Here is a 25,359-nt window from a genome sequence, read left to right on the forward strand (position 1 = left end):
GTGTCCCTCACCTCTTGGAAGGTGTCACTGCTGTGTTCCGTGTCCCTCACCCGCACCCTTAATGTCTCTGGATCAGTGCTAGGCTATTCTTCTCTCAATGTTCTTTTTAAGAAACTTAAATCTTTTTTCTTATTGCAGTAAAATACACATAACATGAAGTTTACCATTATAGCCATTTTTTAAAAGATTTTATTTGTTTATTTGAGAGAGAGTGCATGTGTATGTGCTCGCGTGCTTGTGAGCAGGGGGAGGAGCAGAAGCGGCCGGAGAGGGCCAGGGAAAGAATGTGCCGCAGACTCTGCACTGAGCAAGGAGCCTGACCGGGCCGATCTCACAGCCCTGAGGTCATGACCTGACCTGAAACCAAGAGTCAGACGCTTAACCCTCTGAGCCACCCAGGTGCCCCGGTTTTTGTTTTTTTGTTTTTTTTAGGTAAACGGCACCCAACACGGGGCTCCCAAGTCATGACCCCGAGATCCAGCGTCACACGCTCTGCTGCCTGAGCCAGGCGTCCCCATTATAACCGTTTTTAAGTGTGTGGTTCTGGGCATTAAGCACATTCACATTGGGACACCATCACCATCATCCATCTCCAGAACTTTCTCATCTTCCCAAACTGACACTCTGTCCCCATTACACTCCCGCTCCCCGTGCCCCTCTCCCAGCCCCTGACCCCACCATCTGCTCTCTGTCTCAGACTCTGATGCCTCCAGGGACCTCACATGAGTGCAGTCGTATGGCACTGGTCCTTCTGTCTGGCTGTTTCCATTTCGCATAGTGTCTTCAAGGTTCGTCCGTGCTGTAGCAGGTGTCAGAATGTCCTTCCCGCCAGTGTAGATGGACCACATTTCACTTGTCCGTCCATCCGTCTGTCCGTCCACACTGGAGTCTCTCCCACCCGCTGCCGCCGTGAATGACGCTCTGTGAACATGGTCGTACCGACATCTCTTCCGTCCCCTCCTTCCATTCCTTTGGGTTTTTGCCCCGAAGTGGAGTTGCTGGATCATATGGAAATGCTGTTTTTACTTCTTTTGAGGACCCGCGCACTGTTGTCCACAGCGGCTGCACCCGTTCGCACCCCCCACCGGCAGCGCACGAGGGTTCCGGCTTCTCCACGTCCTCGCCAACACTCGTCGGTTTCTGGGGTTTTTGGCAGTAGCCGTCCTGCTGGGTGCGAGGTGGTGTCTTGGGGCTGTGGTCCGCATTTCCCTGACGACGGGTGATGTGCAGCGTGTGTTGGAGTGTCTGCTGGCCGTCGGAGGGAGTGGGCGAGGCCCTCTGCCCACACAGGATAGGACTGTTTGTTCTTCCTGTTGTCGGGTCTCAGGAGCTTTATGTTCCTGATGTTAATCCCTTATCAGATACACTTTGCAGACATCTGTTCTTGTTCTCTGGGCTGCCTTTTCATTCTGCTAATGGTGTGTCTGACACACAGAACTCTTTAATTTTGATGACGTCCGATCTATCTATGTTTTCTTTTCTTGCCTGTGGTTTTGGTGCCAGACCTGAACAACCACAGCGACATCCGGTGCCACGGAGCTGTTGCTCTGTGTTTGTCTCTGGAGTTTTACAGTTCCATCTCCTTCATTCAGGTCTTTGATCTCTTTTTGCATTGACTTTGTGTATGGTGTTAGGTAAGCGTCCACCTTCGTTTTTCTGCACGTGGATGTCCAGGGTCCCAGCACCATTTGTTGGAGAGACTGTCCTTTACCTGTTGAGTGGTCCTGGGGCCCTGGGTGGAATCATTCGACCGCACATGTGACGGTGTGTTTCTGGGCTCTCTGCTCTGCGCCACCGGTCTGTGTGTCTGTCTTTACACCAACACCACAATGTCTCGATGCTGTAGCTTTATAGCAAGTTTTAAAATCAGGAAGTGTGATACCTCCAGTTTTGTTCTTTTTCAGTATTATTTTGGCTACTGAGAATTTATTGTTCATTTTGGAATGAATTGTTTTTTTTCTGGATCAGCTCTTTGTAAGAGTTCTCCCTGCCCCCTTTTCAGGAGGCGGGGCATGGGGACCTAGAGGTGAACAGCCTTTGGGGGCTCCTTCCTCAGCTGCTGCCACAGAGGCAGATGGACGTCCGCAGGGGAGTCCGTCCCCGCGGGGGAGCCCATCCCGCAGGGGAGCCCATCGCCACGGGGGAGCCCGTCCCTGCGGGGGAGCCTGGCCCCGTGGGAGCCCGTCCCCGTGGGGGAGCCCGTCCCCGCGGGGGAGCCCATCCCGCAGGGGAGCCCATCGCCGTGGGGGAGCCCGTCCCTGCGGGGGAGCCCGTCCCCACGGGGGAGCCCATCCCGTGGGGGAGCCCATCCCGCAGGGGAGCCCATCCCACAGGGGAGCCCATCGCCGCGGGGGAGCCCGTCCCCGGGGGAGCCCATCCCCGCGGGGGAGCCCGTCCCGCGGGGGGGCCCGTCCCCGTGGGGGAGCCCGGCCCCGTGGGAGCCCATCCCTGTGGGAGCCCATCCCCGCGGGGGAGCCTGTCCCCACGGGGGAGCCCGTCCCACAGGGGAGCCCGTCCCGCAGGGGAGCCTGTCTGGGCAGCTCTCTGTCGTCCCAGCTTCTCCTCTGCTGCAGCCTGAGTGACCTCTCTGGGGGCCTCTGACCCCAGCCCTACTTGCCCAGCTCTGTTCTTGGTGATTCCGGGTCAGCCTGTAGTGCTCAGGGAACGTATGTGGCAGGTGCTCTCCAAGACCTCCCACCACAGCCATGAGCGTACCGTGTGTCCTCCTGCAAGGGCCATGCCCAGCTTCAGCTGCTCTCGGCAGCCTGTAGCTATGTTGTGGGGCTTGCAAATTGCATTCGTTTCCTGCTTTCTCTAAATACGATGTCTGAGCTTTTAAATTTTTGTTTGATTACTTTTGGGGGTTCATTCTCCTCATCATCTTAATGTGATTTCTAGAAGGAAGTAGGAAAAACTCGTATTCAGTAATCTAGAACTGTGAGAAGGGCAACAGGACAGTGTGGTCCCCATGCGTCTGGTACTGACACTTGCTGAGGACTCATGCACACCCCTGCTCCCAGGATGGCAGGCTCCCAGCCTTGCAGGGCTGAGCCCAGGCTGGGAGAGAGGATGGCCCAGCGGGCTGGTGTGGGCCTGTTGCATTCAGCACCATGGACAGCTCGAGAGTATCCCTGCAGGAGCCTCTGACCCCAGTGGGGCCTCCATCCTGGGCGGCCCGTCCTGCCCACAGGGATGCCTCCTCCCTGCAGACCCCAGGGGCGAGCGGCCGGAGGTGCAGGGCTGTCCTGGTGTCTGAGCCACTGGCCTGGCACTCATTACCAGCAGGTGGGGTGTGCAGTCAGGGGAGGGCTGTGGGGCGGGTGAGGGAAAGCTCTCCTTTCGCCAGGCGGCCCCTCTTAGGTGGGTCTGCATTTTCAGTGCTGTGGTGAAGAGTGTGGGCTTTGGGGGCCTGGCCCATGCCTGCTGCCTGCCCCTACCCCTCTGTGATTTAACTCTGCCATGGCTCCCCCCACCTTCCCTGAGACCTTGCTCCAGCTCTTGCCCCCTTCCCGTAGCGAGGGTCCTCTCCTCCTTAGTTGTAACCTGCTAAAGTTACTCCTGTTAAAACAACAAACAGGCTGCTCCCAGCCTCCCATCCCTGAGCACCACTGCACCCTGCTGTGAGGGACGAGGGGGTGCTCGTGGTCCGGGTGGTGGCCCTGCGGTGGCTGGCTCATGGAGGACAGGACGCTGCTGCTGGGGGTGATGGCAGGTGGCAGGGCCAGTGCCCGGGGAGGCTTCCTGGTGGTCGGACGCAGCAACCTTGGTAGGGTCATCCTGCTGTTGGTGCTGCTCCCAGCGGGGCAAAGACCCGGGGCAAAGCCGCACTCTGGACACGTACCTTGTTGATGGTGGTGTGATGGTGCCTACCGGGAGAAGCCGCCCAGGCCCATGTCTCCTCTGCTCTCCTGCATGGGGCTGAGTGCCCCCAGTGCCCCGTATCCTCCCTCCCCAAGGAAGAAGGTCCTCCGGGCGTGGGGTCATACAGGGTGTGCCGTCAGGATCACGGTTCAATGTGTGTGCCCTGCGACCAGGGTGGGGACTCAGCAGCGCCATCGGGGAGCCCCTCTGCGCCTGGCCACACACGAGGGGACCTGGGGCTCTGTGGTCTTGTGGAATGTTCTTACTGGTGCCCGTGGCCGTCCTTCCTCGCTGGCCTCCTGTGACTTGGGCTGTCTTCTTGCTCCTTTGCTGCCCCCGTCCTGGGAGAGGGCTCAGCGGATGGAGCAGGCCGCTGGGCAGTGGGCAGAGCCAGGCCTGGAAGCCTGGCCTCCTGTAGCCTTCCTGAAGGAGCGGAGGGAGGGGTGGGGCGGGGGCGGCACGGCAGGTGGAGAGAGAGAGGGGCGTGCGTGGCTGCTGTCCTGAGCGCCCCTTGGTGCTGTCAGCAGTCCTGTTTCTCCGTGGCCCGTTCTGGGCGCTGTTCCGTGAGGTGGCTGGGGTCCTGGCTGGCACCGGTGTGACGCGGAGGCCTGGTTGCCATGATGACATCCCGAGGCGTGCCATTGCAGCTTCCCCAGCTGGCCCTCCTCTGCCTCGGGCTCTGTGGTGCGCACGGGTGCGTGGGGCCGAGCATCTGGCCTGGGTGTGCATGGGGGGCGGAAGAAGTGGGTCGGGGATGGTGGCCTGAGAGTGGGTGTGGGCAGGAACTGGGGCTCTGTGACCCGGGGTCTCTGTGGCCAGATGCACTAAGCTTAGGGAGGTGAGGGTGTGTGCCCAGGTCACCTGTGGGAGGGGACTTGCCCCGGCCTGCAGCCAACTCTCCCCCTGAAGGAAACAAAATCAGCGGTCATGACTGACCCACACCTCTCTTGGTGTGCCCTCCCCCAGGCAGGGGTCTGGGTTCCCGCAGGCCTGAGGCGGGAGCATGCCTTGGGAAGAGGGTGCGCCGGTGTCTGTCTGTCTGTCTCCAACAGCCAGTCTCTGGCCACACGTGGGCGCCGTCTTGGCAGGCGGCTGGCCGGGGGACCCGCTTCTGCCCAGTCGCCTGGTGATCCTGGGCAAGTCTTACCGCCTGGCCTCCACAAACGGTCACATGTGCCCAGGACCTGGGAGACAGCTGTGCCTGTTTGTGGGAATGTCTGGGGAGGTCTTGTCCGGCCTGTCCCGTCCCAGCGGCTGTGTCTGTGGTGTTCCTGTGGGGAAACCACACGGAGGAGACGGAATGAAGCTCCTGCCCTCAGTCTCCCTCCCTGCCTGCCTGCGAGAGCCACCCCTGCCGCTCCAGACACCCTGACCTCCACCTCGGCTCCTCGGAGGGCATTGGGCCTCCAAAACGGAGGCTGCGTTGGGTTGGGAAGGAGAAGGCTCAGGGCCTGGGCACCCGGCTTTGGGAGTTAGTCACTCATCCGCAGACATTTACCGAGTGAGCCAGGGGCTGGTGGTGCGGAGGTGGCTGAGATGGCCCCGGCCTGGGGCCGCCCGTGGCTGCAGGGGCTGCCTGGGAGGGCAGTGCAGCTTGGTGAGCTACCTGGGGACAGAGAGGAGGCTCTTCAGATGCAGGGGAGGAGAGCCTGGAGCCCTCCCCTCATCTGAGCAGCTGGCCCTTGTCAGGTGTTTCGGGGGACTTCCACAGGCGTGGGTGGTCTAGGCTGGGTCTCTAGCCAGGGTCTTCTGGCCCCGGGGAGCCATAGCAGCCTGTAGCCCCAGGGTTGGCGGCGGAGGCCAGTCCGCTCCTGGAGGTGAGGCTGGGTGGGGACCCCGGGGTGGGGCGCCCCGCTGCTGACGCCTGTGGGGACCCCGGGGTGGGGAGCCCCGCTGCTGACGCCTGTGGGGACCCCGGGGTGGGGAGCCCCGCTGCTGACGCCTGTGGGGACCCCGGGGTGGGGAGCCCCGCTGCTGACGCCTGTGGGGACCCCGGGGTGGGGCGCCCTGCTGCTGACCTTGGTGTTGCTTCCCTTTGTCTGTGGCCCCTCTTCCATCTGGCCACAGTGCCCTGGGGGTGTCGAGAGGCCCTTGGGGGACAAGGGCATTCAGGGTTGAACGGGCCTGTGGCGCACTGGTCTATCCCTGAGAACCGAATTAGGAAACGCGGGGTTAGGGCTCACCGTGTGCCCCAGCCAGGCTCAAGTGGTGACTGACTCCGGGGTCAGCCGGGACGCCTCCTGGGCCAGGCTGTGGCTGGCTGGGGTGACGTGTCCCAGTGAGCTGGGTTGGCGCTTTAGTCTTCTCTCCCAAGAAGCAGAGCTGAACAAGGTGGGGTGGGCCCACTTGCAGAGGCTTGTGGGGCAGGAGCAGGGACCGGATGTGTCTGTCACCCGTGCGGACACGGGGCAGCTCCCAGGGCACAAGTGGGGCTGGGTGCAGTGTTGGAGTGCCAAGGGCCCGCCGGCCGCAGATGTCCCTGAGCGCTCGCTGCGTGCCTGCCGCTCCAGCCCGGGGGACACATGGGTGACTGAGGCGGGCAACACGCTGGCCCGGAGAGTGCTGCCTGCCGGCCTGCATGCACTGCCACCCCCACCCCGCGAGTCTGTCCCGTCTTCCCGATCATCGCACCCTCGTGCACAGCCCGTGTTTGCTTGGTGAAGTGAGGTATCCGGTTTATTTCTCTTGATTATTAGAAGTGACATGTCCCTGGCAGAGAACTTGGGAAGCCCGGGGGCTCACACTCCCGGGTGCTGGGTCCTGAGTGCAGTTCACCCGCCCATGGCCTCCTCTGCTCTGCCCGTCAGCCACAGTGCTTGGAGCGGTTTTGTGACCGCTTTGGCGTGTCCTTTATGCACCCTGCAGGCCACCCAGTTACTGTGTACGGGTCAGTGTTGGCGCACTCAGCCTTGTGCAGCTGTCACCTCGCGGTGGCTCCGGGACATCTTCATCACTCGGCTAGAACCCCGGCCCGCAGCAGTCTCCCCCTACTCCTACCTCTTATCCACCTGGCAGCCCCTACTTTGTGCCCTGTCCGCGTAGATACGTCTGTTCTGGACATTTTGTGCAAATGGAATCAGCTGCGCGTGGCCCTCCGTGGTGGCTCATCTGTCTGAGCGGCATTCACGGCCGGTCTCGGGGTGTCTCCCAGGGTGACACTCAGCAGGTTAATCTGTTCCCTCCAGTCTTTTGTCTGCACATGGGCAGAGTTTTGAGTGTGATGGAGCTAAGGTGCCCCGGCATGCACAGACCTCACGGGTTCAGTTTGGTGACTTTTGGTGGCCGTGTTCACCCGGGAAACCGCCACCGCCACCCACATTGAACATCGGGTCCCCCAGGAGGTCCCCGGTGCCCCTTCCAGCCACTGCACCCCCTTCTGAATCCCAGCACCAGATGTGAGTGTAGCCTGTTCTAGGATTTCATCTGTGTGGTGTCATACAATGCGAACTCTTTGTGGTCCGGCTTCCTGTGCATGACACGATGTCCCTGTGTGTGTCGCTGCAGGCCCAGCGGCCCTTCGGGGCATGGACGGGCCGGGGTTTGTCCCTTCTCCTGTTGGGGCGTGTTTGGGCTGTTTTCATGTTGGGAGGTGATGACCGGGTGCGGGGGTGTCTTTACGCAAAGCCGCGCAGTAGGTCTCCCTGGTGGCGGCTCCTGCAGGCGGGACCTGCGCTCTGCCCGCGCCTCGGGGTGACTCTCTGATGGGAGCACTTCCGGCCTCATTGTTCTCTTTAATGTTGTTTCTGAGTATTTCTCCCGCAGCTAAACATATACTTTTAACGCTATTAAAAGTCATGATGTAATATTCTGCCTTAGGTACCTAATGTGATACATGTAATTCTTCATCATCAGTTACTTCGGTTGTTTCTGGCCTTTGTTTTATATTTTGTAATGTTTCTGAGTATTTCCTGTCTGACTGGCTGGAGCACAAGCAGGGTGCGGGGTGCGGTCCTGCTGCCAGCCATCTGCAGTGGGCGTGTGCAGCTTGGTGCTGGGAGCGCTGCCCCGCATCCCCCGCTGCGCACGGGGCGCCCCCTGTGGTTGCTCACGGGGCGTTTCTCGTGCGGGCAGGCTGTGCACATTTCTTCCTTGCAGTATCTGCATCGTCCTTGCTTATTTACGTTACCTTTGAACGTGGTTAGACATCAGTTTGTGGAAGTGCTTTGTATACAGACGATAGCAGTCTTTGTCCTGTTTGTGGTGATTGTTTCTATGGTGTTGGTTGTCTTCTAATTCTGCTGTTGCATTTTCATTTACAGAAGTTTTTTTTTTTTTTAATTTAATATGCTGCCAAATGTATTTCCTTGTGTGTTTATGTGTAACATTGCTTTTGTATTTGGGAGATGTTTTCTTTCGGGTTGCTTTACTGTTTTATTTCTAATTTATTTTTAAAGTCTTCAGCCCTTTAGTCCATCTGGATTGTTTTTGTTTAGATGGTGAGCTGAGGAACTGGCATGGTGTTTTTTCAGCGGCTCATAGGTCTGTCTGAGCACTGGGTCCTGGAAGGCCGCGGGTGGGACAGGGTCAGGTTCTGGGAGGACAGGCTCCTTCCTTGGTGCCTGTGTGAGCTCAGTGAGTCTCCCTCCCCCCTCCATGCACCAGGTCCTTGCTGAGGGCCTGTGGCTTGGGCCAGACCCCTGCAGTGGCTGCGTGGTGAACTCACTGAAGTGCACTTCTCCTTGACCCCCGTCTTCGGCTGCACTCCTGCCCAGCCCAGGTCCTGACAGGGCGACCCAAAGCTGCTGCTTCCCAAAGGGAGGTGGGCTTTCTGCCGTGGTTGTCGGGGGTGGGTTTGTACAGTCTCCGTTTGCACCGGAAGCTCGTTGGCCCCATGGCTGTGGCCCTGGGGGTCCCTGCGTCTGGCAGGCCCCCTAGTCCTTGACTTGTCCCTTCACCCTGTACTTTCTCCAGGGCCAGCCTTGGGGTTCTCAGGGCTCCCTGTGCAGGAGAACAGGAGTTCCTTGTGGCCCCAGCGGTGAGCACGCCCTGATCTCTCTCCCACTCACTCTTGGGCGGCCCTGCTGGAGACCGAGTGTGCCCCACTGGGGGAGGAGTGGCTCTGTGGTGGCTCCAGGGCTGGTCAGAGGCAGACTGGGGACTCTGACTTGGTGGCACCTGCAGTCTCCTAACACCCTGTCCTATAAAGGGGAGCAGGTCACAAGCCTCCCGTTGGGGGGGGGTCCCTTCCTCCTCCCTTCCAGGTCCCTCCAGTTCAGCAGCTGGGAGACCGCCTGTGTCCTCCCGGGGCCCCTGGATGCGGAGTCCACTGTGGGTGCCCAGGAGCCCCAAGAGGTGTATTGCAGCATGTGGAACAGGGCCTGGTGCATGGTGGCCCTGGGCGTGTTGTCCGCTGACAGCGCCACTCTGGTGGGGGCCACACAGTACAGAGCCGTGGAGGCTTGGTGTTCCCGAATCCGGGCCTTGTCTTTCCACCCGGGCTGCTGCCTCCCTGGGGGAAGGGGGCCAGGAGCTCCCGGGTGTTGGGGCACCTGCCTGGTGTCTGTCCTGCATGTTCTGTCTGGCGTGGATTTGTGGGCTACAATCGGGTGGTGGTTGTGAGCAACAGACACCTTCCCAGCCCCCCCGAGGGCAGGGTGCTGAGGCCCTGACTGGTTCCCCTTGCCATCTGGCCTCCCCCTGCCCCACCCGTGCATCTTTCCCATTTCATAGTGTTTTCATTTGAAAGCATTCTTGAGGGACCTGCGGGTCATGGATTTCCCACTTCTGAAGTGATGTGCTTAGAAGCCGCGTCCCAGGTGAATGGGCAGTAGTAGTCTTTTAACATTTCCCTGGATTTGGAGCTAAAACCCCTCCTTTGCTGCACTCAGCGGCGTTCACTGCAGACTAGATTGGCTCTGTCTGGTGTTTCATCTTACCGGGTTTCATTCTGCTGCCTGTGTGCTAACTCCTCCCTTCCTCCCTGTCATCTGTCTCTGCCTGCTGGGGTCACAGCGCCTGCTGGGGTCACAGTGCCCGCTGGGCTCCAAGGGCCCTGGGCTCAGCCTGGGTTGTCCATCTCTGAAGGCCCGGCCGGTGGGGCCCGGGCGGGGTCCTTGGCCCTGCCCACCCCGACTCCGCCCTGGCCCCGCCCCTGCCCCCCTGCCCCGCCCATGCCCCCTCTGCCCCGCCCATGCCCTCCTCAGCCCCGCCCTCCTCAGCCCCACCCTTCTCGGCCCCCCATCTTGACTCTGACCTGGCTCCCCCTCCCAAGCCCCGCCCACCTGACCCCACCCGGGCCCCGCCCTTCTCACCCCAACACATCTGGGGGGCCCCCCACACCCTCCTTGGCCCCGCCCTCCTTGGCCCCCTCCCCCCTCGGCCCCACCCTCCTCGGCCCGCCCACCTCGACCCCGCCCCGCCCTCCCCATCCCCACCCTCTTCGGCCCCGCCTCTGGCCCTGCCCTCCTTGGCCCCCTCCCCCCTCGGCCCCACCCTCCTCGGCCCGCCCACCTCGACCCCGCCCCGCCCTCCCCATCCCCACCCTCTTCGGCCCCGCCTCTGGCCCTGCCCTCCTTGGCCCCCTCCCCCCTCGGCCCCACCCTCCTCGGCCCGCCCACCTCGACCCCGCCCCGCCCTCCTCGGCCCCGCCTCTGGCCCTGCCCTCCTTGGCCCCCTCCCCCCTCGGCCCCACCCTCCTTGGCCCGCCCACCTCGACCCCGCCCCGCCCTCCTCGGCCCCCTCCCCCCTCGGCCCCACCCTCCTCGGCCCGCCCACCTCGACCCCGCCCCGCCCTCCTCGGCCCCGCCTCTGGCCCTGCCCTCCTTGGCCCCCTCCCCCCCTCGGCCCCACCCTCCTCGGCCCGCCCACCTCGAACCCGCCCCGCCCTCCTCGGCCCCGCCTCTGGCCCTGCCCTCCTTGGCCCCCTCCCCCCCTCGGCCCCTCCCCCCTCGGCCCCACCCTCCTCGGCCCGCCCACCTCGACCCCGCCCCGCCCTCCCCATCCCCACCCTCTTCGGCCCCGCCTCTGGCCCTGCCCTCCTTGGTCCCCTCCCCCCTCGGCCCCACCCTCCTTGGCCCGCCCACCTCGACCCCGCCCCACCCTTCTCGGCCCCCTCCCCCCTCGGCCCCACCCTCCTCGGCCCGCCCACCTCGACCCCGCCCCGCCCTCCTCGGCCCCGCCTCTGGCCCTGCCCTCCTTGGCCCCCTCCCCCCCTCGGCCCCACCCTCCTCGGCCCGCCCACCTCGATCCCGCCCCGCCCTCCTCGGCCCCGCCTCTGGCCCTGCCCTCCTTGGCCCCCTCCCCCCCTCGGCCCCACCCTCCTCGGCCCGCCCACCTCGACCCCGCCCCGCCCTCCTCGGCCCCGTCTCTGGCCCTGCCCTCCTTGGCCCCCTCCCCCCCTCGGCCCCACTCTCGGCCGACCACCTCGACCCCGCCCCGCCCTCCTCGGCCCCGCCTCTGGCCCTGCCCTCCTTGGCCCCCTCCCCCCCTCGGCCCCACCCTCCTCGGCCCGCCCACCTCGATCCCGCCCCGCCCTCCTCGGCCCCGCCTCTGGCCCTGCCCTCCTTGGCCCCCTCCCCCCCTCGGCCCCTCCCCCCTCGGCCCCACCCTCCTCGGCCCGCCCACCTCGACCCCGCCCCGCCCTCCTCGGCCCCGTCTCTGGCCCTGCCCTCCTTGGCCCCCTCCCCCCCTCGGCCCCACTCTCGGCCGACCACCTCGACCCCGCCCCGCCCTCCTCGGCCCCGCCTCTGGCCCTGCCCTCCTTGGCCCCCTCCCCCCCTCGGCCCCACCCTCCTCGGCCCGCCCACCTCGATCCCGCCCCGCCCTCCTCGGCCCCGCCTCTGGCCCTGCCCTCCTTGGCCCCCTCCCCCCCTCGGCCCCACTCTCGGCCGACCACCTCGACCCCGCCCCGCCCTCCTCGGCCCCCTCCCCCCTCGGCCCCACCCTCCTCGGCCCGCCCACCTCGACCCCGCCCCGCCCTCCTCGGCCCCCTCCCCCCTCGGCCCCACCCTCCTCGGCCCGCCCACCTCGACCCCGCCCCGCCCTCCTCGGCCCCGCCTCTGGCCCTGCCCTCCTTGGCCCCCTCCCCCCTCGGCCCCACCCTCCTCGGCCCGCCCACCTCGATCCCGCCCCGCCCTCCTCGGCCCCGCCTCTGGCCCTGCCCTCCTTGGCCCCCTCCCCCCCTCGGCCCCTCCCCCCTCGGCCCCACCCTCCTCGGCCCGCCCACCTCGACCCCGCCCTGCCCTCCCCATCCCCACCCTCCTCGGCCCCGCCTCTGGCCCTGCCCTCCTTGGCCCCCTCCCCCCTCGGCCCCACCCTCCTTGGCCCGCCCACCTCGACCCCGCCCCGCCCTCCTCGGCCCCGCCTCTGGCCCTGCCCTCCTTGGCCCCCTCCCCCCCTCGGCCCCACCCTCCTCGGCCCGCCCACCTCGATCCCGCCCCGCCCTCCTCGGCCCCGCCTCTGGCCCTGCCCTCCTTGGCCCCCTCCCCCCCTCGGCCCCACTCTCGGCCGACCACCTCGACCCCGCCCCGCCCTCCTCGGCCCCGCCTCTGGCCCTGCCCTCCTTGGCCCCCTCCCCCCTCGGCCCCTCCCCCCTCGGCCCCACCCTCCTCGGCCCGCCCACCTCGACCCCGCCCCGCCCTCCTCGGCCCCGTCTCTGGCCCTGCCCTCCTTGGCCCCCTCCCCCCTCGGCCCCATCCTCCTCGGCCCGCCCACCTCGACCCCGCCCCGCCCTCCTCGGCCCCGTCTCTGGCCCTGCCCTCCTTGGCCCCCTCCCCCCTCGGCCCCACCCTCCTCGGCCCGCCCACCTCGACCCCGCCCTGCCCTCCTTGGCCCCCTCCCCCCTCGGCCCCACCCTCCTCGGCCGACCACCGCGACCCCGCCCCGCCCTCCTCGGCCCCGCCTCTGGCCCTGCCCTCCTCGGCCTCACCGCACCTTCCCTTGCCTGGCCGGCAGAAGGGGCTGGTGGTGTGGCGACCTCGCAGTGCACCCGGGCCAGCACTCCTCTGCTGCGTGGTGGTCTCGGGGTCTCCTGCTGTCGAAGTTCCCGCCTGTCACCAGCCCGGGCTCCTGCAGCAGGTCCTGGGGGCCCGTGGCTGAAGGACAGCCCTGGCAGGAGCTCTGAAGCCCGCCCTGGTCTCCTCCTGGAGGGCGGCGGTGACTGGCTTGTCTTCACGCTGTCCTGGTGTCTTGGGCCAGTTGGGGGTCGGGTGGGGTTTCGGGGGGAGTCCAGGTTGTCACTGCAATCCCCCTGCCTCCCTCCTGGGTGGGGTGTTTGCCCCACCTCCTATTTGTGTGAAGCCTGGCCGGGCCGGGCGTTGGGCTCCCAGGGCCCTTAAGTCGGGGTGCTGCCCTGTGACGGGGGCTGTGGCGGCCCGAGCAGCCCCCGTGGTCCCGGCTGGGTCTGGGCCTTGCGGCCACTTCAAAGACCAGAACATGCTCCTCCCAGGGAGCCAGTCCTGGGGGCCTGCCCTCCCCTCTCTTTTCTCCCCATGGTGCCGTGGCCAGGGGAAGGAGGGAAATGTCAGGAAGAAGGTGGGAGTCCGAGTGGCCAGGCGGCCTGAAGGAGCAGAGGAGGGGAGAAGAGCAGGGAGAAACCAGATGCAGGGGTGGGGGCTGAGCCCCGACAAGCCCACAAGACAAGCTGACTAGCCTTGGCGAGTGTCCCTGTGACAGCAGAGAGCGGGGAAGTGGCTGGAGTACTTACTCCAGTTAGAGGACGTTCTGAGGCCTTTGCAGGGAGCCCGTGTGGTCCCCGAGCATCCCTGGGGGGCTGGGCCGTGGGCAGCGCCTGCTCTCAGAGGCCCGGATGAGGAGAGGGTCGGGTGTCCGTCACGTGGGTGGTCTTTCCTTTTGCAGCGTTGGGATGTTGCATCCTGCCTAGGAGGCTTCCCTGCACACGGTTACAGGAGCCCAACTTTTAATTTCCTCAGACCCTTTGATCTTGGACCGAGAAGCCATGATCCATTTGGAACATGTTCTTTTATTGTGGTGGGCCTGGACCCCTTTGTCATCCGCCACGGCTGACCAGATGTCCCAGCACCGCTTGTTAGACGAGCCTGCTTTGATTTGAGTTGCCCCATTTATTACATCCTGGGGTCTGTTTTCAGACTTTCTCATTCCACTGGTTTATGTTTTCACGCACAGAGTTTTAGTTATAGAAGTTTTCTGGCGTTTACTGAGGTAGACTTTCCATGCCCTGAAGTTCGCCCTTTGGAAATGGACAGTTCGGCGGTTTTTGGTCTGTTCACAGTTGTGTGTCCACCATCACTCTCTAATTCCAGAAGATTTCTGTCAGCCTGAAAGAAACCGCACACCCCCGAGCGGTCTGTCTCCCCCTGAGCGGTCCGACTGCAGACCCCTCTGCCCCCAGCCTCTGGCAAGCACCTGTGTGCTTTCTGTTCGCATGGATTTGCTTCTTCTGGGCAGTCCTGCAAGGTGGACTCACACACGTGTAGTTTCTGTGTGGGATCCCTTTGGTCAGTGGGCTGTGCTCTGGACCCATGGTGTCGCAGCCCGCACCAGCGCTTCCTTCTCTGGGACATCGCAGGTCTGGGGAGAGGGGTCCTTCCAGGGGGTCTGTTTGCTCTTGTCCAGGATATCGTTTGTCCTGTGGCTTTCCCGTGGGAACTCCCCATCAGGCTGCTGAGCTCTGGAAGGAGGCTTGTTGGTGTTTTGGTCGGGGTGGAGAATGGACGTCTTCATGAGGTTGGGTGGTCCTGTCCGAGAGCCAGGCATGTCTTTCCGTGGGGGCAGATCTGCCTTTCTTCCCTGGAGCATTCTGAAGTTTCCCGTGAGCGATGCTTCCTGTGTCCGTTCACGTGCGTGGAAATGTGTTCCCAGGTGCTCAGACTTCGTTGTTGCCGTCGCAGACGGGGTTTCTCTGCCGGCCCGGCGTCTTGCTGGGCGTGTGCGTGCGCAGAGGCTGCTGCTCTCTGTACGTGAGCTTCTTTGCCCACACTCGAACTCGCGACTCGGGTTTGGCGAGTGTGCCGTTGTGCCCGTGACAAAGAGGGACCGTCGCTTCCAGCTGTCTGTCGTCTCGTGATGACCCCTGCTGTCCAGCTGCCCTGGCCGGTGCCCCCGGAGTGGAGTTGGGTGGTGCCGGGTGTGGAGGTGCCCATGCCCCCCCGGACCTTTTTGCTAACGGGTATTTACTTCGTCATTTCCAGAACGTTCTCCAGTGCTTGCGTCAGGAATGTGGTTGGCGTCTGTGGGGAGCTCGTAAGCCTTTCCCTTTGGTCCGTTAGGTGGTCTGGTCTGTTTGGCTAGTGGATTTCCTCATGTTGAATATGCTTTGCATTCCTGGGAAAATAAGCAACTGGGGTTCTGAATTTTGTTCTTTGGGATTCTATTTGGTGCTTTTGCATCAGGGCAAAAGTGGTTCGCCATTTGTGTTTGGACTGTGTTTATCAGGTTTTGGGACCGATTTTCTACACGCTTCATTAAAAAGCATCAGGAAGCCTCCCCTCATCGTCAGCCCCCTGGAATAATTGACGGAGCATTGGAAATGTGGCGGGATCCCCCGCACAGCCGTCTGGCCCTGGTGTCGTTGTGGGTGGCTTTACGATAACTGCTTCTATTTCTTCTCTCCAAACTCGTCTGTTCAGGCTGCCTCTGATGGGTCACTTTTCGGTAAACTTCACTTCCTAAGATATAGCCCCTTTCAACGGGGTTTTACAACTGATTTGCATAGAGATTTGCAAGTGGGGCCTTAGGCTCCCTCAACCTTTGTTCTGGTTCAGGGATGATTCTTCCCTTTGAATTTTCCATGTTGCACAGGCGTGCTTCCTCCCTCTTTTCCTGAGTGCGTTAGCTACCGGCTGTCTCCTTCGTTGGTATTATTTTAGAAAACGAGATCTTGCTTTATTAGGTCTGCTGTTTTTCTATCTTCCACCTCATTAATACTCTTTTATTTATATTGTTTCTTTTGTTCGGTTATCTTTGGTTTATTATATTGTTTTTCTTAAACGGCTTTTTTAAGCATAGGTGTATTAATTAAAGTATCTTGGGCTGTGAATGACAGGAAATGAAACTGAGCTCGCGGGAGGGGGGATCCGGGGATGAGGCGGGTCTCAGAGATGGCTGTGTTCCCGCACGGTCGCTTTGGCGTGGCCTCCCCAGCGTGAGAGCTGCTTTGGGCTCACAGGGGCTGTGGTCACAGACGGTGCGGCTGCGGCCGCTCCCAACCGAGGGCACGCAGGCGACGGCCACACAAGCAGTCATCGTTCCCGGCGCGCCGCCCTCTGCGCTCGGCGGGCGTTCGGTAAGCAGCTCTCAGAAGATGGGGCTATGTGCCCCTAAACCTTTCAGCTGAGGAATCAGTTTGCTTTCACCTTTTGTCACGAAACGTTTAGTGTTATGAAGTTCCTCTGATCACTGCTTTAAATGTATCTTATTGATGTTCTTATGCAGTGTTTTCACTGTTCGGGTTTTTTTTTAGAAATTTCTTAATTTTAGTTTTTTCTTTTTTCTTTTTTTCTCTAAGAGCGTTTAATAGATTCTGTTTAAAATGGGAGGGACTTCTTGGTTTTAGGAAGCACATAAAACATGTCCGTGCCAACGCCGGAGCCCACATCCCCGCAGTCTCGAGCGCCCGACCACAGACACGGGGCATCTTCGCTCACTTCCGTGCACCTCACTTTCTGTTCGTGATGCTTTCAGTTCTTGGTATACAGATCCTGTACCTTTCGTACAGATTTACTTCTAGGATTTAAAAAAATCTCCAGTGAGTTTTAATTTTATTTTTAACTTAATATTTTTGGACGTGATAATTCTAGATTTAAAGAAGAGTCACCAGATTAACAGACATCCTGCGTGCACCACAGCACCCTTCCCCGCAGTGGCTCTTCCTTCCGTGTGTCCACGTGTGCGTGCACACACACGTTTCCTTCTGGACGGCTTGACCGTGAGCCGCAGCTGCGATCCTCCCTCGTCCTTGGCTACATGGTGTCTTACACGTGCACGGTGTGGCGATCACAGTTGGGAAAGTCCCGCAGATGCGACACTCGTCTAAGGGTCGTGTTCATATTCACGGGGTAGAGCTTGTGAGCGGCTGTGTGGGGGCAAAGCTGGGCAGTCATGAACGTCACACACACACAGCCGTGTGCGCAGTGCTGTGTGCATGCACATGTCCGTGTCTGGACTATGAGAACGGAATTCACACAGGCGACTCCAAGCTCCCGCCGGGCAGAGGTGATGCCGGGGCGGGGGAGGGGCTCGTGGTCCGGCAGGGGGACCCGCGTGAGGTGGACCTGAGACTGGTGCCTGCTGCCGAGATTGCGCCGGGGAAGGGTGGGCGGGAGCAGCTGCCGCGACGGTGGGTTGGCGGGTCTGCTCCTAGATCCTGCCTGTGTCTGTGATTTGGAAGAAGTCACTTTCTCTCTGTGAGTTCAGTTTTCTCATCTTAAAAATCGGGGTTTGATTAGATCCGGGAGTCCCCGGCACAGGTGACTCCACTGCTCCCATGAACCCACGACCGCCGTCTGTCCTCCTCCGAGGCCCCCGCGACCACACACACGTCCCAGACGTCTTCCACGTGACAGTCCCGTCTTGCTGCCAGGTGTGAGCGGACTTGGTGCCGGATCTGTTGGGTAGCCTGGTCTTGCGATGTCGAGGCCTTCATCCAGGGTCTCTGGGCTGGTTTGGCTTTCGAGCACCCATGCGGGCACGTTGGTGTGGCTGAAGCATGTTGGTGGGCCCGTGGGCAGCAGCCCGTGGAGGGAAGAGTGGGTCCAGATGGCGACAGTCCCCCCTGACGGCTCTTGCAGGGGCTGACTCATGGTGTCCGCCTGGCCCTCCGATCATCAGGCAGCCTGGGCGGCTTAGCATCCACCTGGAGCAGTGTGGGTGGGACCGGGCATCTCTGTTGGCTCCAGCCTTGCCCTCCCTGGGGGCAGCGCCGTGGTCTCTAAGCAACACAGCCTGGGCCTCCTGGGCTTGGCAGCTGGGCCCCAGGTGGAGCAGCATGCAGGGTGGTGCGGGCTGCAGGTGTCCTCTCCGCGGGTTTCCTCGGTGGGACCTCGCGTGTGACCAGGTGAGCGGATGGTGGTTCTCAGCGGGGGGATCCGGGTGGTGGTGGTGGGGGGACAGCCAGCTTTCCTTCTGGAGCGCCGTGCTCTTTTCCGAGCCCGCCTCCCCCCGCCGACGCTCCGCACACGGAGGGTGTCGAGGAGCGCCAGGGCCTGTTTGCTGCTCTGTGTGTCACGCACTTTTCTGGGTATGGCCTGCGTCATGTCACACTGCTCCGAGCCTGCTCGGCTTGCTCTGGTTCAGGGGGTGGAGACAGAAAGGACAGAGAGCTGCAGAGCAGCAGAATAACCCCGTGATCGGGGCTGTGGCCTGGCAGCGTGGCCAGAGGAGGACGGGATGGAGGGTGGGTGGGGACCCCGTGAGGTCTTACCTTGAAAGCCGGATTAAGCAGGGTTGTGGCTGTGCAGGGCTGGGGAGGAAGGGCAGGGGAGGGAGAGCAGGGTGAGCCCCGGGGCTGGTGCGGGGCAGAGAGGAGGGGGGACTCGGGTGAAGGACAGCACCCCAGGCCAGAGCACAGGCCTGAGGGCCAGGTCCCCAGGGCTGCCGGCAGGACGAGGTCTGGGTGGGACTGAGGCAGGGTGCTCGGGATGGAGGTCCCCATGATGGTGCGTCATCCCTCCTCGTCTGTCCCCAGCTGGAGCACGAGGCCCCCGAGGGCAGATGGCACAGTGTGATGCTCATTTTGCTGTGTCCCCTTCACAGTGCAGGTCAGGTCCACTGAATGAAGACCCGAGATGAACCGGTTCATTCCTCCCTCTGATCCCCCGAGGGCTGGGCAGTGCCCGTGTTACAGATGTGGAAACGGACCCCATCTGGGAAGGACCTGTTTTCCATCTTTGGGGTCCCCTTCAGCTGGAGGGGAGCAGGGCCTGTTCTAGGGCACCCTAGTCTAGAAAATACTGTTCCATGTCTGCTTCTAGGAAGGTCAGCGTCGTCTCGGGAGTTCACTGCCCCTGAGAGCCCCAGGCTGATGGACGAAAGCTGCAGGCAGGGTTGTGTCCCACTTGGGAGCCCGTCCGGGGCAGAACCTGCCCTGTCTTAGCCCTGGCCCTGGCGCCCAGGTCATTGGACCCCAGCCTGGAGCTGTATCCGGGTGCTCCCTCCTGACCGGGGTCCAGAGGCGTCCCACTGTCAGTCTGTCCCTCCTCCTGGGCCTAGGGCCTTTGTCCTGGGGGCAGGGCTGCGTTGCTGGGGCGTTCCCTGGCACGTCCGCTTCCTCTGCTGCCCTCAGAGCAGGATTTGGGCAGTGCAGGGACGGATGGCTCCCTTTAGGCTGCTGGGGAGTGGGGAAGGGGAGGTGGCCGGGGAAGAGCCCGGCGCCAGCCCCGGGCCACAAGGCCGGAGGAGGCTGGCAGGCCTGGCTCAAGGAAGACGCTTGGTGGGAGGCTGCCTAGGGAGCTGACCTTGTTCCCGTGGCCTCCGTCCCACAGCTCTGAGGGCGTCCCGGGCCGTTCCTGGGCCCTGCAGCCCGTCAGCATCCACCCAGCCCTCCGGCCTGGCCCTGCTGCAGCTTCCGCCCACCCAGGCCACGGGGGGCTGCCACGGCCTTTGTGCAGCTGCGGGTGGGTGAGCAGGAGCAGCGTGGAGGAAGCTGCTGGCATGGCTGGGGCACAGGGCACCTGGGGGGCCTGGCTGTGTGCCCGCAGCCCCTCGCCGTCTGCCTGTGGGGGGGGGGGCGCTGCTGGGTTCCAGGCCCCCAGGGGCTCGGGCGCAGAGCAGCGGGCAGAGGGCAGGTGCTGGGGTTCCGTGTTTCTGGCCCTCAGGCTGGGCCTCTTTGTGGCTCTGGTACTGGGGCAGCCTCCACCTCCCGGTCTGCTGAGCAAACACCGGCAACATGTGCCCTGGGCACAGCAAAATGAGACTGCAAGTCAGACGAGGTGGCAGGCTGCGGGTCTTTTCTCTCTCCTGCCTCGGTAGACCCGCCGTTTGTTGCCCTTTGCTTGCTGGGACACAGCTGAGGGCAGGCCCCCCGGCCTGCTTCTGCCCCGCGGCCCCTCTGCCCCTTTTCTGCTGCCCTGCCTGCACTGGGTGCGTGGAGAGCTCTTGGGCTGGGAGAGTCCCAGCCTCTGTCACTTCCTCTAGTCGGCCCGGGCACTCTGTGTGCTCCCATCTTCCCAGAGCCGCCCCTGCGCCTCTCCCTTCAAGCCCAGTTGGCTTGGATCCCGCTGGGCTGCTTCCTCGGGGGGCTGCCAGGCCCGCCCAGTCTGGGGTCTAGCCGTGCCCCCCGGGTCCCTGCGCCCTCCTGGTGGAGCCCTCGTCACAGGACATTCTGGCTGGCTCCCAACCAACGTTCACGTCCCCGAGGCCGGGACCAGGCCCACCTTGTTCACATTGGATGCAGTGCCCAGTGCGCTGTGGGCCCCCAGGGTGTATCTGCGGAGGTGTGCCTAGGCCTCCCGGGTGCCTGCCTGGGCTCCTGGTAGCCCCCCAGGACAACACGGTGACTCTGGGGCCGCGTCCAGACATCTGAGGAGAGTGCTGGGTCCCTGCCCGGGTCGTCCGCTCAAGGCAGACACCCCCGCAGCCTGTCCACCCTACTCTTGTTTCCAGACTTCTCTTTCTGGATGATGATCTGATTGGAATCTTACAAGTGAAGCTTTGTATCTTAAGATGATACCTGTCTAAAGTTTGGAGAATGAATGAGCCCTACAAGGTTGTTTGAGACAGAAGAGTTGTCCCTTCTTCCTCTCCCCAGAGTTAGCTACTTCTGACCCTACAGATCTCTGGATAGCGGGTCTCTGCTCTCGATAATGTGCTCCGTCATGCTGCTGTGTGGTTTTCAACGGTTAGGCATGACTTATCGACTTGCAAGCTGATGGACGTGTGCTTTCAAGCCTGTGCTTGCACACACACCCGCTCGAGCACACAGGCACGAACATTCATGCAAACACGTGCTCGAGCACACACGAATACACGCACACACATGCTTGAACACGTGCACGCTTGAGCATACGTACATGCTGGAGTACACGTGCATGCTGGAACACGCACGTGCGCACTCTAGCACACATGAACACCCATGCACATACAGGTTTGAGCGTACATGCACGCACATGCACACACATGCACACATGCACACACGCGGTCCCTCCCTTCCCCAGTGCTGCTCTGGGCTGCATCCTACCGTGGGCAGGTAGATGAGGCCTTTCCTAAGCGCAGTTGCTGCTGGGGCTGAACCTCGAGGTGAACCGGGATCGGCCTCATTTCCTGCTCACCGTGTTTCCCTGGAGCCTGGTTGTGTCTAGATGCCACAGTCTTCCCTCTCTCCCCGAGGAAGTCTCTCTGGAACCTTCTGTTGCCCCGTCAGCTGGTTACCTTCCTGGCCCCAGCACAGCATCGGCCCCAGGCCTCCCTCCCTCCCCCTCCCCGCCCCCCGCCCCGGGATCCTTCACCTTGCTTCTGCCACAGGTGGTCGTGCCTGCCTCTTTTCCTACATTATCCCTGCCGGATGGGAAGGACAGGGAAGGGCCCGATCCCTGCCTGGAAGTGCCTTCTGTGCCGCTTGGGGCCACCGTGGTTTCGGGTTTTGTCTTTGTGGCCCGTGTGCCCCGCGTGCCCCACAGGGCAGGCCCCTCTGGCCATACTGCATGGCGCTCTGCTCAGTGGCCTCGAGTTCTGGGTCACTCATCCCCTTCCCTGGATGGCCTCTGTCCCCATGATTGCTGTCCCTCGGATGTGGGGGCACGGTTGGTCCTGGCTTCCGCACCTGTTCGTCTTTCCTTCGGCTTCCTCGGTGGCATCCCCCACGCCACCTGAGCACCCTTCCACTGAGCTCTGCACCTCTTGCCCGCCGTGTGTTCTCTGGGCGCCGACAGTGGCCTGTTGGGTGTTGGGGCAGGGCCTCCTGGCTCTGAGGATGGTGGCGAGGGGCCGGGTGACCTGGATTCACTCTCAGAGAGGCCGTGCAGTGAGATCACGGGCACTGCTCTGCCAGATCCCAAGCTCTTCTCTGCCGGCCGCCAGCTGCATGGCCTTGGGTGCCTTACTGCTCGTGCCTCAGTGTCCTCGTCTGCCACGTGAGGCAACAGTGGGGTCTCCTTCCAGGTCTTCGTGAGGACGGCGTGGAGCCTGTGTAAGGCGTGCAGGGAAGCGTGGGCGCGTGCCGGGGCTCTGGGTGCCCGCTGTGCACTTAACACTTCATGCTGTTCTTCCCGGTGCTGCTTCCTCCACGTTGTGTCCGCATGAGGCCTGGGCTCCGTCTTCCACATCCGACGTGTTCCCAGGTGCTGGTGAGCATGCAGGTGTCCCACTTCTGCGCAGAGACCTGCTCTCCTCCAGGCTGGCGGCACCCCTGCCTCCTCGCTCCTTACCAACTGTTTCTGCCCCTCCCCGGGCTGCCCATCTCCCCCGGGAGCGTCCAGAAAGCAAAGGGAGGTCCAGCGGCGGCCTGGGTGGGTGGTGGGGAATCAAGGCCTGGGACCCGTGGTAAGGAAAACCATGTGCTTTCCCCAGAGTCTGCAGACCCTGGGTCCCTGCCAGGGGTCCCTGGGGCCCCGCAGACAGCTCCCCTGTGTGGGACCCGATTCTGTCGTTCGCTTGGACCAGGGTCGCATCACAGCAGACTCTGGAAGCAGGTGTGGGAACCAGCGTGTCCCTTGAGCCGCCAAGAGTCCGTCGCTATGGCTCTTCTCGCTGAACTGTTTTGTTTGGGAAAACGCAGCTCTGTTTCATAAAGATATTTATTTAATAGGTAGCGGTTTTCCTGTTACTTTCTTAAAAACTTCGTTTTAATTTGTCATGCAGTAAATACTGGCGGATGTAATCCACATAAGCCAAGGCTTGTTGGGGTTCTGGGGAACTCCTAGCGGCAGAGGGGCTGGGCCGGCCCAGGCAGCGCCGGAGTGGAGCGTGGCCGGGCAGCCTGCTCTGCGGGCCCCCGCTGACCCCGGGAACGTGGGCCTGCTTCTCGCCACCCATGAGCTCACCTGGGTCACCATCCTGCCCTCTCACTTAGGCTTCTGCACGGCCGAGTCGAGCCGTGGCTGCGGAGTGCAGGGAGCCCAGCCCGGCCTGTTGGGAGCGCTGCGTGAGCCGTGCTGGCATCCCTAGCATGTGGCCGATCAGGCAGACGCTGGGCAAGTCTCTGCCTGCTCTCAGCGGCTCCTTTGCAGACACCCGAAAACCGATGACCCTGGAGGGCCCCAGGGGGCACTTGTCAGGCTGGCGAGGTCCCCACTGCCATCCTGGAGCCGTGGTTCCCCCGCGGAGCAGATCGGGCGGGCGGGATGCCGAGCTACTCCCGGCCAGTGTCATGCTCGGTGTTGAGACAGGTGGTGGTGTTCTGAGTGCCGCCGTCAGTGTGTGTCACCCGCTCTGCACGGCCTGCCTGGGGGCAGGTCCTCTCATTACCCTGGCTTTGCAGATGAGGCCGGTGAAGGTCAGTATCTCATCCAAGCTCCATTGGGACCAAGTGTCGAGGTGGTTTCAGCCCCGGCAGCCTGCCCCCAGCCCTCCTGCCATCTTGTGTGGCTCAGAAGGACTGAGCTGGAGCTAGAGAGGGGCAGGTGGCTCAAGCCCCTGGGGTTGCAGCTTGGCAGGGGTGGGCTCATGCAGGGGAGAGCACAGGGCACTGGGGCTCTGGTTGGGGCCACTGCAGTGTTTGAGGGGTTATTCCCAGTGCCTGTCCCAGAGGGTACCTTGAAGGGGCTCAGTGGGGCCACTGCCCTGGGGCTGGGAGGAACCCGGCTGAGCTGAGGTGTGGGCATGGGGCCGCCTGGGGTGAGGGTGAAGTGGAGCCAGGCTGGCGGGCGGGGTGGGCAGGGGCCCGAGTGCACCCCGAATCTGAGCACTAACTCCTCTCCTCCCTCCCGACCTGGTTTTTGTCTCCTCCAGCTCTGTGGGAAGGCAGTGGCCCTGGTGTCTGTAAGAAGATGTCCTACGGATCCATCGCTGGCAGTGGTGGCCCGGGGAGCCATGGCCCTTTTGGGGGACCCTCCAGGCAAGGCTATCAGCCCCTAGGTAATGACAGTGGCTCGCAGTGCTGGTGGGGTGGCGGGGCGTGGCCGTAGGTGGGTCTCTGCTGTCGTGATGGTAGCGGGGGTAGGTGGGTTCTGTGTGACCAGTGTTGCCTGCGGCCAGGGGTCAGCGACCCTGGCCTTCGCCGGGGCGGGGTGGTTGATGTTGGACGGGGTCAGCACCAAGGGAGACTTCACTGGGAGAGGCTGCCCTGCCGAGGGGGCTGACCTGATGTGTGCGGTCATTCTGGCGCCACACTGGCCCTCAGCAGGTGCACCGAGCTGGTCTGGAGGTGCCTGGGGGCTTGGCCCGTGGCAGAGCGGATGGATGGTCTGGCCTGGTCTTCCTGATGACAGTGCGGGGTAGGCGTTATTTTTGCAAATACAGAGGAGGAAACTGAGGCAGGGCGGGGTCGGGAATGCTGCGCAGCTGGTACAGGGCAGAGCAGGGATCCCCTTCAAGCACTTCTAAGTCGCCTCCCTTTCCCAGCCCTCGCCCTGAGGGCTGTGTTCCGGGCTTCCTTGCTGTTCGGTCGGGTCTTGCTGACGGGCTGTGTCCCCACACCGGACCTTGCTGGCTGTGCGTGTCTCAGAACTTTGTTTATGGAACCGTAGGATTTATCTTATCTGCCGTTTGCTGGTTTGGTTCCCGAGTCCCTGATGCTGCAGGTCTCTGTTCCCTTCTGTTTCCCTGCTCCGTGGCTGTGTGGCGCCCGTCCTGGTCCATGTGTGAGGGCCAGGGAGTGTGTCTGTCACCCAGCAGCACGGCGGGCTGTTGGCACTGTCTGGGCTGCCCTTGGTGCCCCGGCCTCGTCAGCTGAGTGGGGGCCGGTGGTGGATGGTGAGCGGTTGCAGTCTGAGGGCAGGCCTGGTCTCTGGGTTTTCATTTACATTTCTCTGGTGACCGATGGGATGGACCCATTTCTCCTCCCGCGGACTCTCTTTATTTTTTTCTAGGCTTTGCCATCTTCTTACTTGCAGGGTTTCCTTATGTATTCTGGAAGTGAAACCCTTGTCTTCTTGCCCTGTGCATCTTCGTCCAGTCGGGGCCTGCTTTTCGGTGTGGCACCTGCCTGCTGGGGAGCGCGCGTTCTTGGCGAGCTGAGTTCTCCATCGTGGCTCTCGCTTGAGCGCGCCAGTCCCTCCTGCCTGGTTTGCATTTCTGACTAGTGTGATGAATCCTATCATGAGATGATCCTGGCGCCACGTTTACTCTCCTCTGAAGCTGATATGACTGTTGTCCGTCTGTAAGTCTTCTGTCACCATTACCGGGGTTTGATCTTTGTTTATGGGGCAGGGCGCGGGGAGGGCTGAGAGCTGCCCTGTATTTCTCTCTCTGAACCACACGTTGTCCTGGGACTGTTTATTGAAAGTGCCGTCCCCTTCCTACAGACCCGCAGAACCAGAGTGCTGTGATAAGTGATGTTTCCGTGTAGCTTCTCTTGGTCAGTTTTTCCCTTCCTGTGCAAAATTCCGCCTTAATTTTCAGTTACCATTTTTGATGTTTTTCACGGTAAGTTGCTCTGCTTGCTTTGCCTCAGAAATGTCTTGGGTGTTCTTGGCCCTTTGTTCACAA

At 62.4% G+C, this 25,359-nt stretch overlaps 1 protein-coding gene across 9 annotated transcripts in view; it reads left to right on the plus strand.

Moving 5' to 3' along the window:
- The window catches only part of TSNARE1 (t-SNARE domain containing 1), a 155,236-nt gene that overhangs the window by 16,292 nt on the left and 113,585 nt on the right, over positions 1 to 25,359 (plus strand). For all 9 annotated transcript variants that reach the window (XM_064587804.1, XM_064587803.1, XM_064587801.1 and 6 more), the window contains exon 2: positions 23,662 to 23,787. In XM_064587804.1, coding sequence (XP_064443874.1) covers positions 23,700 to 23,787 — 88 coding nt within the window. In that variant the 5' untranslated portion in view covers positions 23,662 to 23,699. The remainder of the gene's footprint in view (positions 1 to 23,661; positions 23,788 to 25,359) is intronic.

The sequence above is a fragment of the Mirounga angustirostris genome, unplaced genomic scaffold (assembly GCF_029215605.1).
Source record: "Mirounga angustirostris isolate CCGP_5_RB_7025 unplaced genomic scaffold, mMirAng1.0.hap1 SCAF_4, whole genome shotgun sequence".
NCBI lineage: Eukaryota > Metazoa > Chordata > Mammalia > Carnivora > Phocidae > Mirounga > Mirounga angustirostris.